The following is a 12,459-nucleotide window of genomic DNA, read 5'->3' as shown; positions in this document are numbered from 1 at the left end:
TTAATAGGGGATCTTCTAACCCTGCCACCACCCGTCCATGAAAAAATTGGATCTGAGATTGAGAAAAATCCAAAATCCAGGAAGGACATTTCTGGAGCCCCCAGGGGACACAGGGGTATCTCACTCCCTTCTGCCCCCACTCCCCGGCTGGGCCAGTCTGGCTGGTCTGATCTCCAGCAAGTGCCCTGACCTCTAACATTGATTTCTCCACTCTAAAGTGAGGGAGGATATTGTAGGATTAAACGCACGAAACCGGAGGGTGCTGAGCAAAGCGCTGGGTCCCCTGGAAGGCGGCGGGTGCGGCCACCACATTGGGCCCGCCTTCTCTGGCCTCCGCACTCCTTCCTGCCTCCGGCCCGCCCCTCCTCCTCCCGTCCCCCAAGTTACTAGGCCCTTGCGGGGGAAGGAAGCGTGTTATCGGGGAGTGTGGCCTCTTGACAATCGTGGGCCGTCTGAGGACACAAGGTCACAGCGGCTGACCGCAGACTACTCCAAAGTCGAGAAGGGTGCGCGCAGGGCTGAGGCGGGGACTACGGGCGGCTGCTCGGCTTCTCTACCGCGACCCCCCCCACGCCGGGGCCAGGGCGCGGGCGTGGGTTGCCGGCCGCCCCGCGGGTGTTTGTAACCCTGTTTCCGGAGCATTACCAGCCGCGGGGCGGCCGGCTCAGGGGCTCGGCCCGGGGCTACGGGGCATGGCGCGCCCGGGCGAGGTTGCAACGCGGGAGCCGGGGGCCGTGCTGCCGCCTCCCACCCCGGGGGAGCCCGTAGCTGGCGCCCCTTCCTTGCCCGACTGCAGGGCCCCGTACACGGTCACGGTTCTGGGGCTCCTCCGAGCACTTCTGCGTCGGGCCTCGGAATGCTTCGTTCTGCCCGGGGTCCCCGAGAAGCCCGGCCTTTGGGCCTTTTCCCAAACCCACGGCGCACGGCGGGCCCGGAGCGGGGTGTGAAGCGGGGTCGTGGGGACGCCCCCGGGTCCGCGGGGCGGGGAAAGGAGGGGGCTTCCAGCCCGGCCCGGCCCGGCCGCCGGCCAGAGTACGTGCTCAGACAACAGACGCAAGGCCCGGGCCCCCAGCGCCCAACGCCCAGTCCTCGGGGGCTGGGACGGAGGCCCGGCCGCGGCCCGCACGGAGGAGCGCGGGGGCCCGGCGCCGCCCGGAGCGGCTTTCCGCCCGCGCCTCCGAGCGCCCCGGCCGCGGCCCGGGTTCTGGCCGCCCGCGGCTGAATCCGGGGCTCTAGCGCGCTCTGGTTCCCGCCTCCAATGGCCGGGGCGGGGGGGGGGGGAGCCCCAACCCCGTACCCCGGAGTTCCCTTCGCCGCTGCCCACAGCTCACAGCTTCCTGCTCGGGGACTGGCAGGTCTCCCAATGTGGCTGTCAAGCGCCACATTATTAAAAAAAAAAAATAAGTTCGCTTGTTTTCTTTTTAAAATCTACATGATTTGGGGCTTCCGTAGAGAAAGGGCTCGGATCTGTTTAGGTTGAGGGCGGTTTTCTTCTCACCGAACCCTCTAAATCAAAGCGTTTCCATTCGGGACAACAATTTCTAGCTGTCTGCCTGACTCTAAACCCAGACGAATTCCACCGCTGGAATGATTCCGGCCTCAACCCCCATTATTTTTGGGTGAGCCTGACGGTGTGGCACTCCCTTCCCCTGTTCTCCCTCCCTCCCCACCTGTCCGGGGTTTTCAGGTCTGGGAAAGGAGGGGGAGGGGCTGTGTTCTGGGCGGGGTGGGGGGGGGCGGTTAGCCTCAGTTTCCAGCTCCATTCCTCAGCTCAGACCACAGGCCAGTCCCTCCCGTCTGCTGTCTGCGTGCAGGGGTCCAAAAGGCACACCACCCCCTACCCCACTGCTGGGGGTCAAATCCGAATCCAGAGTCCTGGCTCCTAGGAAGAAGCCTAAGCAACCGGATGGGCCTTGGAGTTCTTGGGGCTCTGACTCCGAAGTCCTGCGGCCCGAGTACATCCCCTGAGGGAGAAACTCGTCCTGCATCCTGCTCAGCCCATCACCGTGCAGCTATGGCCAGAGAGCAGTAGCGTCCTCCCACCGGGTGCCTCTGTGCTTCCAAAGAGCCCCCTCTCCTCAAGGGAAGGCCCCAGCGCAAAGAGGGCAGGAGGCAAATCGTGCCCCCCACCCCCCACCCTTCCCTGAGCCCTGAGTGCCGCAGCCCTTCCCAGCCACCAGTGAACGCACTGAGGTTTCAATTCTGAGTACACTTCCAAAGCCAGCCTTTCCTCTTCCCTGTCTACCTCCCATTTTTTAGCTATTAAGGGGAGCAGAAAATAGCAGCCTTCCAACTGCACACGGTGAGTCCCAGAGGTGCACAGAGACGGGACGCCCTGCCTTCTAGGCCATGCTGGCTCCGGAAACAGCGTGCACTCCCAGGACAAAGTGAGTGGAGTAAGAACGCCTTCGATTTGCACCTTCTCTGCCTGGTTCCTCACACTTATTTCCAGGAAACTTGCACAGGCATGGGCCCATTTTGCAGACAAGGAGCGGGAGGTCTGGGTGGGGCAGCTTAACCACGGTGCAGAACCTTGAACAGGCTGTGTAATTTGTCAGCCACCCCAAGCTTGCAGTCTGACCTCCATCGGGAGTGTCCACCTTGGCCTCTTTCTGCCCCTGTGTGGGACTCCTCCAAGCTCCTCTATCTTTCCTCTGGCCCAGATGGTCTCAGGATGAAAGGAGCCATGGCCAGTGGCCTCCCCAAGCAGTGATTACCTGCCCTGGCCCTTGCTGTGGGACCCTGAAAAAAGCCCATCCTTCTCTGGCCTCAATTTCCTCTGGGCAGGAGGCTTAGTTCGCGATGCTGTGGTTCCTTCCGACTGTGCTACTCATTTCCTGGCCTCCGAAGTCCTAACTTGGCCTCTAGACCCTTCTTCACCCGCGCATCCCTCTTCTTCCGTGGCTGTGGATCAGCAAGACCAAGCTCCAGTTGTCCGTTTCACTCCGCATTTCTCAGTCCGCAGCCGAGAGTCGGAGCAGATCCGGGAGGTCCCACTGCCGCGCAAGCCTGCGTTGGCCCTAAACCTCCCCGATGCTGACGCCCGGATCCCCGCGGCTCCCCCAGGCCCTATTCCATTCCCCCCGCGCACACCCAGGCTCCAGACCAGAGGCTAAATCAATTACAGCGCGGCTTCCGCGCGCCGCCCTTCGCGGAGCTACCGGAATGGTGAGCCAGTTGCTTTGCATAATTGAGGTCTCTCTAAATGCCTCTTTCTCCACCTAGGCACCCAGCTTTCCAACTCTCCGCCCCAGACTGACTGGAGGGGAGCAGTGCCGCCACCCAGAGCTGCAGGCCCCAGGCCTCTGAATGAAACGAGGAGTCCTGGGCCCCCTACTCCACCCGGAGTTCCAACAGGGATAGTCACCCCCAGGAGGCATACAGGCCGCCCCTCAACCAGACCACTACCCAACAAAGCACAAGGGCCTTGTGATCAAGTCCTGGACCACCTCTGCAAGCCCATCTCTGCAAGCCCACCCCTGCAAAGGGCCCAGGGCCAAGTAATTCTGGGCTCAAAGTCTTTGGAGACTCACTTCTCGGAGTTAGGACACCCAGCTCCAATTTTTAAAACCTGCCCTATACCCAACACTTCCCAATTTTTAGCAGGTTTTCCTGGAAATTCTCTAAACAATAAATGGCTTACAATTAGCCCTCTTTCCTCAGGCCTTCCTTTCTAATTTCTGGCTTACTGGAAATCACTGGTAACAAATTTAATATCCCAATTCTGGCTTCTAATGTGTTTATTTCCAGTGGGGACGTGAGAGGAGGCCCGGGTCCTGTCCTGGTTCCCCACCTGCCTGCAGCATGCAAATTAAGAAACAACTCACTTTGGGGAGAGGGGAGAAAATAGATAAAATTTTAAAAGAAAGAAAGAAAAACAAAAACCAGCTCACCACCACTCCTTCCTGACTGGGAAGGAGACTCAGCTCTCATAAAAGCCAATTCTCTTCTAATTTTAATTGTCTACTTCTCTGGTAAAGGGGTCACCCTTGGGCACACTAATAGTGACCATCTGCTTGGTAACTTCCAGTAGGAGGGGCTGGAGTGGGACCTGGCTTTATACTGGGGTTGGAAGAGGAAAGAAGGGGTGTGGGGCTGGGGTGGAGGTTCAGGTCAGAGGCTCCTGCACCAGAGAGGAATGAGCTGGAGGCCGCATGGCCCAGCTGGGAGGCAAAGGCTAAGCCAGGCTACCAGTTGCTTCTGGGAGGGGGCCCCCCTAAATTCTCTGGCCAGCTGAGATGCAGGGCTGCAGGTCAAGCAGCGTAACTGGCCCTTTGAGCTCCACCCAGGAGAGGCAGTGTGAAACGCAGCTCCAACCCAGAGCCAATTACTTCTAACAGGCTTAAGAAGCAACCAACGCAAAGGTCAAGCGTACTGACTTCTGGTCGATGGCCTGACCAGGCACTGCCTTAATGGAGGCACCCTGCATCCAAAGGACACCTGTTTCTACGGTGTAACCACTGTCTGGTGTCCTGCAGATGAAGTTGTTTCCACTCCCCCACCGGCTTGTGGAGCTCCACGGGCTCCAGTGGCTCTGCGGCCCAGAAGCCTCGGAGTGCCCAGCAGGCCTCCACTCACAGTGTCCCAGCCCCAGCCTGAGTGTCAGAATCTCACGGGCCAGGCTGCGGCCACTGCGGCCAGGCTGAAAGGTGATCGGTTCAGAAACACCCGGACACCAAAGGGAGTGCTGTGGTGACCAGGTGTCCCCAGCCCCGTTGCTCGGAAGTGCCCAGCCTGGCAGCCGAGGTTCCCTGAAGGCCATGTGCTAAGCAGGGAGTACTGGCCAGCACGCCATTACTTACCACCACAGTGTGCGGGACCCATGGATCCTGGTGACCTTTGCTCCCGTGGCACCTGCCCCTCTGGTTTATAATTCCGATCAGGAAAAGAAGACTGTGCTCTAGCCTGCCCGCCTGCCATTTTCGTCCTAGTCCTTTCTCCCGCAAGGTTTAGGCTCACCTACTTTCGGTCTCTTCTATCCTAACCTGCCCCGCCCAGCCCCAAGGGATCAAAGAAGAGTCTGGAGGAGAGCCCCAAATCTGAGGCCCGAGCCCCAAAGGGCCTTCAGGGCCTGGGCCTCCTCATGCACTCCACTCCCTCCCAGGCCAGGAGCAGCAAGCCCGTCTCACCTCTGGCTGGGGGGCACACGCGTCCCTTCCGCAGGAAAAAAGATAGGAATGAAAGAAGGCAAAAATAAAAGGGGGGAGTTAAAGAAATGAAGAAAGAAAAAGCAAAGGAAAGCAAAGGAAAGAGAAAAGAAACAAGAGAAAAGAAAAGAGGGAGGGAAACCAGAACGGCGCAGCATGATCACAAAACAATTCCTGATTCTCTGGGTCCACACTTGGGCCAGAAGACCGGCTAGTCCCCACGGCGCCAAGACCCTGGCTCCTCTCTCTAACAGGAGCCGAAGCTCCCGGCGCGGCCTCCCCAAGACTCCCCTGTACTGGAGCTTCAATCCAGCTCCAGCTCCCCGCTTGGGCCGAGGCTCTCGGCCGCCCACCTGCGGCCTCACCTTCGGGGAAGACGGCCCGCATCTTCAAGTAGCTGGTGGTGAGTCGGATGATAGACGCCTTGTCCAGCTGCGAGGTGATGGCCGACGGCAGCGGGAGCAGCTTGGCCAGCTCATAAAACTCGCCATTTTCCTTCTCCCTCCTGGTCTTGGCCGCATTCTTGGACTTCTCCTTCATCGCGCCTCGGCTCCGGGCATATTAGACCCGGCTGTGCTCCAGGCCCGCGGAGCCCCGCTCCGGCTGCAGCGGCGGAGATGGGGAAGGGAACTCCGGGGGCCAAGTGAGTCGGGGGCACCGCCCGGGGCAGGTGCGCGGGGAGGCCCGGGGCACCGAGTAGCTTTTCCGCAGCCGCCGGGCCCCGGGGCTCGGTGCAACCCGGCGGCGCCGCGGCGCGCTCTGCCCGCCGCCCCGGGCGCAGCCTCCTCCGGGCTGTGCGGTCCCGCGGTGCCCAGAGCCCGACTTTCCGCTCGCTTCTGCTCCCTCTTCCCTTCTGCCTCCCGGCTCCCGCGTCTCGGCTTTCCTTAGGAAGCGGAGAGGAGCCAGCGAGGAGGCAGCGGTGCCGCTTAGTCCTTGACCGAGTGTTCGTACCCGCTGCCGCGAGGCCCCTGCGGGCTGGAGGGCGGCACGGGCGGCGGCGGCGGCCGCGGAGCCATGGAGCGGAGGGGAGCGGAGGGGAGCTGGGGCGGAGGCGGCTGGGGCCGGGCCCCGGCGCGCTCTCCTGCCCTCCCTGGCGGTTCCCTTTGCCCGGAGACGCGGCGCCCGAAGCCCGCGATCTGTCGCGAGTCGCAGCAGCTCCGCGGTCCACGTGCGACCGAGCCGCGTTTGTTTATGGCGGACCCGCCTTCGGGCGGAGCACTCGGCCGCGGCGGCCCCCGGAGGGGGGGGGGCGGGAGGGGGGGGGAGGGACCGTGGCGGGGGCGGGGGCGGCGAATCTCGCCTCCCGACCCTGCGGCGGCCGGGGAGTCACAGGCGCGCCTCCGCGTCGCGGCCTCCAGGGACTCTCCCAGGAGAGGCCCGCGCGCTCCCGGCCTCGAGGAAGTCTCGGTAAGTGCACCCGGCGCGCCCTGGGGACCGGCTCCCGCCAGCGGTTCGCGGGACCTGGGCGCTAGGACGGGCGGTGGGGAGGAGCGGAGGAGGGACGGAAGGGAGGGAGGGGTGCCCAAGCCTCCGGGTGGCTCCGGGACAAGTCCTGGGCGCGCGCGGCCGAAGGGAGGCGGCTTGACCCGCCGGCCTGTGCCGTCCCGGGGAGGACTCAGTCCTCCGAGCCTCGCGCGGGTCCCGCGCCCTTCCTTCCCCACTCTGCAGGTCCGAGGGCAGAAAGGGGGGAGGCCCGAAGGGAAGCCCCCCTCCCTCAGGAAAGGGCGGGAGAGAGCCTCTGCCCCTTCTGCCCCTCCGGCCCTATCCCACCTCCAAGCAGCGGAGCCGAAGAAGATCGGCGCCTTCGCGGAGGGGCTGCAGGCCGCGGGGATACGCGGGCCGGGCGAAGGGACGGGGCAGGGGAGCCAAGCCTAGAGACCAGGCCTCGCCCAGGGCGTTGGCGGGCACGCGGCCCAACAGTCCCCTCTCCCGCAGCCGGACTCGGTGCTGCCGGAATTGCGGGGAATCTTGGCTGGGGCGGGTTCTTCAGGGCCGGGGGTGGCCGAGCGGGAGTAATGCAGTGAGCATTGGTAGGACCCGAGAAGGTGGGCCAGGAGGCAGTTGGAGTAGGGAGGCGCACTTGGGGACACAGCCGTAGGGCGTCTTGGTGCTTTTCTCTCGGTCCTCCGCCCCTCCGTCCACACTGGGCCGCGGGTCCTCGTACCCACTGTCACGCCGCCCCCGGGATGGCTCTCCTCCAATCCCCGACGGTCGCACCGACTCTCACCCTCGTAGCAGCTGGAAACTACGGCCACCGTGCGGACCCGCGCGCTAGGAGGACGCTGGCTTCCTCCGAGCGTGGGGTCAGAGGGCAGCTGTGATGGACTCAGGGCACGGGGTCTTGCGGGTACCTCGGCCGAGTGGCACAGACTGTACGACTGTGGCGCGCCCGATTTTGAGGTTGGCTCGGGGAGGAGGAGAGAGAAGCGGGGGCCGCGGTGCTCCGCTCTGGGATCTCCGTTTCAGCGGCCCCGTCTCCCCCTCCCAGCCGGGTGGGAGCCTGCTGTTCCTCGCTCGCACTGACCCGGGACCCGCCTCCCTCCCTCACGCCGTGGGGGCCGAGAAATGGACCACCAATTCTGCTGCGGGCGCTCCTGGCCTTTTCGGGGATCCCTTTGAAGGGGACAAGTTCGACAGCGTTGGAGGCGTCTTAGCTCCCTCGGTGGGCGAGACCGTGTGCGCAGACTCCGGCTTAACCACGAGCCGGCAGCCCCGCGCCCGGCGGAACCCACGGAGGTGGCCTTGGCTCCCGGGCCTGGCGCTCCGAAATCCCCGAGCAGCGCGAGTTTCGGAGTTGGTTGCCCCCATGCCGAGCGCAGCGCTTTCCCTTGGGGTTTTGGATCTAGCAGCACTTTTCCTGCTTCCAGCGGTGCGTTCCGAAGGGTCTGGATGGCGCGCGAGAGGTGAGGGTACGCAGTACCCAAACGCAGGGCGCGGGGCCCGCTTCCCTGCCCGGAATCTCGCGCCTGACTCCGCAGACTGTTGTCGTCTCCAGGCTACCCGGAGAAGGGGCTCCAAGAAGAAGGGGATGCGGGCTGGGCCCCGCCGCAGGCTGCGAAGGCCGCCTTTGAGTGTGCTCCGGCACTTTTCCTGGCTTCGGGAGGATTTAACGCTTCCCTCACCCCCACGATTTCCGATCCTCAATTATGGACCCTAGAGAATTCCTCCTAGGCTTGAAAGGGATTACTCAGAGCGCAGAAACATGGCTAAGTGGAAGTGGGAGAGAGCCAACAAGTGAGAAGAACAGAAACTTTTCTTAAACCAAATTTCCCGGATTTTCCGGGAAAGAGTATTTGAGATCTCACGATCTGATCTTCATCGCCGATGCTCTCGCAACAGCCGGACGGGTCTGAGTCGCGGGGTTCCAGAGGTGGCATAAGGGAGCGTTAGAATTGTGGGTGTGGGACACTTCCAACCCTAGAGTCTGCCTCAGCAGACGCCAAAAAGGGCACTGTATAAACCCCCAACACGTTCATTCAAGAGAGACACACACACGCAGGCCAGGACGGGTCTGGGCTCCCTCCGCCGCCCCCATCATCGAAAGTTCCCAAAGCACTTGGGCGCAGACTTCGAGGTTTCCTGGGTGGTAAGGACAGTGATTGTAATTTCCATGCAAATATTTCTGCATGGAATAGTGAAATCCCCTCCCCCATGCGTTCGGAAGGAAATCCTCGGGCCTCTATAGGGGCACCCACAGACACTGTGTAATGTGGGAAAAGCATTAATCGTGCTTATTAGAGTGATCAAGGGCGTCAGCGGTGGCCGCTGGTTGGGACACCTGCTGCATGTCCCTTTCTCAGGGCTCTTTGTGCAGGGAGGACTTCCAGGTCTATGCTTTGGGGCTACCTCCCAGTGCCTCCCCCAGAGCACAGAGACGAGCCTGCCGCGGAGAAGTTTAGCAGCCACGAAAGACCCTGAAGTCGGGGCATCACCCAAAAACAGTTTCCCTGTTGGCCTGGAAGGACCCTGCAGAATCTAGAATGAAGGGAAGATGGAGGCAGAAAGAGGGCTTGTGGGAAGGAGTGGGGGGCCGACGCATTGAGGTCAGCAAGCTTGGGGAGGACGGCCTGTTCACCACCCCCTATCCCCCCCCCCCCACCGCAGTCCTGCCTCATACGCTTTGGCGCACCCCGAGGTGCACCAGCACGCCTCTACATACCCGCCACCTCTTAGAAATTTTCCATTAGGAAAGTGATCTGGAAGAAATTGAGGCCCCAAGAGGAAAGGGGCGGGCCCAGGCCGCCCCACATCTGCTTGGATTTTCCGCTTCAGATGCTCCGCAACTGTTTTTGCCCAGGCCGCGCCCGGCGCCTACCTGAGGCCCATCCCCCGCGGAAACCGACTTTTGAGTGAGATCAAGGGGGAAACGCGCAGATGTTCTGCCGGGGATGGGCTCCGCGAGAGGCTGCAGCAGTGGCAGAAGAGGGTCAGAGACTGTCGCCAAGGAGGTGGGGGCAGGGAGAGAACTCCTCCCATCCCTAGCGGTGTGGGGAGATGGTGGCCATCCTCTCTGAGTGGTAGTTCAGGAGAATGCCAACAGCGGGAGCAAAACGGGGCAACAGAAAATCCAGGACTAGAGAAATTAGAGTCCCTTCCATTTATAAGCCTTTTCCTACACAATTAGCAAGATATGGTTATTCCAGAAGATTGGCTTGGCTCTGGCATCACATATATGACTACCATGGCTTGGAGGCGTTTTGGGTCTGAGCTTTCAGAAAGAGTACTCTGATTTTTCACTCCTTTGCTTGGGTAAGCCCCATGGAGATATCACCAGCTTTTCCTGGAGTCATTGCTACTGCCGGAAAGGATCAGGGGACAATTCCAATATCGCCGCTCATTGTTGAAAAGTAATTCGAGGTAGCCAGAGCCATTTCTTAATGAATCCATTCCTCCAGAGGATTAGACAGTAACTGGCTCTGCTCACGTATTTCCAAGTAGAGAAAGAGAAGTTTACCTGTTTTTTGTTTGTTTTGTTTTGTTTTTAAGAAATTCTTTCACTGGAAGTTACTCCTTTGGAGAAAGTGTTAGCTTTCAGCTCGGTGGGCAGGATCTCTGATTATATGCAGTAAGGAGAGCAGAGCCACCCTTGAGCTTGGGGTCCAGGGAGATCTTCCTGCCGGTCTTTGGTCCTCAGCATGGTGCCCTAGGTATGGTTTTGGGGTGGGGAGGCAAGAGAAGGGGGCATTCCAGAGTGGGGTTTTGGGGGGTAATTCCCATCTTCTGGGTTCCTACCTGGGCCTGCTCTCAGCTGACTCAGTTCTCTGGGATTCTGAAAAGAGCATGGTCCTTTTCTTCGGATTCAGTTACCTAGGACAATTTTGGGTCCCAAGATTGGGGTCTGGAGGCCTTGGGTGACGGCAATGCCTCTTGACCTAGGAGTGGAATAGCTGCTGCCCACTTCTCTCCCTCCCCCAGGGTGATGCATTTAGGAGAGGAAAAACAGTGTCACTGGTTAATTAATTATAGTGATTAGCAAAGTCCCTGAGCATGGGACACAGGGGGCCACAGAAGGCGTACTGGTTTCGGGTAAAAGAGAGCCACCCGTTTCTTCTAACCTTTACCTGCAGGTGAGAGGGTAGCCTGTCCTGTGCATTTTCCTTCCCTTTCTCCCATGACTGGCCCCAATTTCTCTCCATTCTCTGTGCCCTTCCCAATGCACTCAGACTCCCAACGTTCTTCAGGGAGGGCGATTTACCCCTGGAGCTCAGGCAGCGGCCCATGTCAAGTTCAGAGCTCAGGGACAGAAAGGAATCCTTGCAGAGAGAAAGAGAGAGAGAGAGAGATGGGTAAGGAGTGACCTGCACCGACCTAACGCCACCCTTCCAGGACCCGGCCACCTGAAGTCTCCACAGCCCTCCTCCTGAGGACTCCTGGCCTCACTTAACAGAAACAGCGCCTCAAAATCACAGTTCTGGGAAGAGGTTACCTATTGGCTTCCCACAACGCCCCGCTTTTCGCCTCCAGCCAACTGGGGGTCATGCCTGGAAACCTTTGAGCTGGAGGAGTCTTAACAGTCCGGCATGCGCTGAAATTCCTCAGTGGTTATACCAATTACACACCACCTTGAAATCTGAGAACCAGTTAGTTCATTAACGACTGCGTTGAAGCCGCCTTTCAAAAACATCCACCAAAAATTTCCTTTAGAAAACGAAAGAAAATATCCACCAGAGATAAATATTTCTGCACATCAAAGAGCAGAAACCTGATGGGCTTAAATTTGTTTTTTCCCCTAACAGGTCTTGAACAAAAGGCTAACTACAGAATAGGGCTATTACTGTACTTTGAGGATACAAACGCGTTTCATTTAATTAATATAACAGGGTTATTTGCAAAGCAAAGTGAATATCGGGGGAACCTTCGCTCTAATCTAAACAATTCTGTAATAAGAGGTATGCTAGTTCATTTGTGGTTGATTAGAGAGAGAGAAGCTGGCGGGCCGGCTGAGCTGGCCCTCTCCAGCCCGGCCTGGGACGCGAGGCCGCCCCATCCCGGGTCGTGAGCCTCTTACTACTTAGAAAATGTTTTCATTTTTTTTATTTTCTTGCACAGGCCGGCGCGGTAGGCGGGTTTCCTGAGAGGTGTGTGTCCAGGAACACCCTCTTCTCTCGGGGAGGAGAAGGAGGCGACTCCCATGGCAGAAGCAGTCCCGCATCGGAGGTTCCCGGCGCGCCAAAGCCCGACTTTAGATCTGCTGCGGCCGCTTGGAGAGCGCACCCCACCTGGCCAGGCAGGGAGGCGGTGGCGGGACCCCTCTCCCGCCCTCCCCACCCCGGGCCGAAACCCGGCTTTGGGAGCTTCAGGCCACACTTGGGGACAGCGGCGGCAGGAGGGGGACAAGAGTCAGGCTTCTCTGACGCTAGAGGTCTTGATTCTGCAGAAATGCCTCGGGGCTCCCAGCGCTGCGTGCGGGCTCAGGATCGGTTTATTTCAGACATACTTTGCCGCGTGGTCCCGCCTCTTTCGGGCGCAGGCTGGGGACTGTCCGCGTGGTTAGAAACGCTGCGTGCGCAGGTTGGCGGAAGGGGGCGCAATGCGCACGGCCGTGCGAGGGGCTCAGTCCGCGTGGAGCGTGGAAGGCACAGTGAGCACTGGCAGCGCGGAGCGCCGCGGGTGTCGGGGGTGGTGTCAGTACGCACGCGGGTTGGGAGGCACCGAGCGCACGGAGAGGGCGCGTTGCACAAGGAGTGGGAAGCCCACGAGTGCGCGCGCTCTCAGCGCTCACAGCGAGGGCGCAGCGTCCACGGGGGTGGGCCTCGGTTCGCCCGGGGCGAGGGGCGTGCGGCGCGCTGGGGAGCGAGTGTTTGTGCGCCTC

At 60.5% G+C, this 12,459-nt stretch overlaps 1 protein-coding gene across 1 annotated transcript in view; it reads right to left on the bottom strand.

Moving 5' to 3' along the window:
- The window catches only part of SIM2 (SIM bHLH transcription factor 2), a 51,976-nt gene extending 46,265 nt beyond the window's left edge, over positions 1–5,711 (bottom strand). The window contains exon 1 of the mRNA XM_059164707.1: positions 5,513–5,711. Coding sequence (XP_059020690.1) covers positions 5,513–5,687 — 175 coding nt within the window. The 5' untranslated portion in view covers positions 5,688–5,711. The remainder of the gene's footprint in view (positions 1–5,512) is intronic.
- Between the last annotated feature and the right edge of the window lie 6,748 nt (positions 5,712–12,459).

The sequence above is a fragment of the Mustela lutreola genome, chromosome 2 (assembly GCF_030435805.1).
Source record: "Mustela lutreola isolate mMusLut2 chromosome 2, mMusLut2.pri, whole genome shotgun sequence".
In the NCBI taxonomy this organism is placed as follows: Eukaryota; Metazoa; Chordata; class Mammalia; order Carnivora; family Mustelidae; genus Mustela; species Mustela lutreola.
The sequence above is the reverse complement of the archived record's forward strand: the minus strand, read 5'-3'. Positions and strand labels throughout refer to the sequence as shown.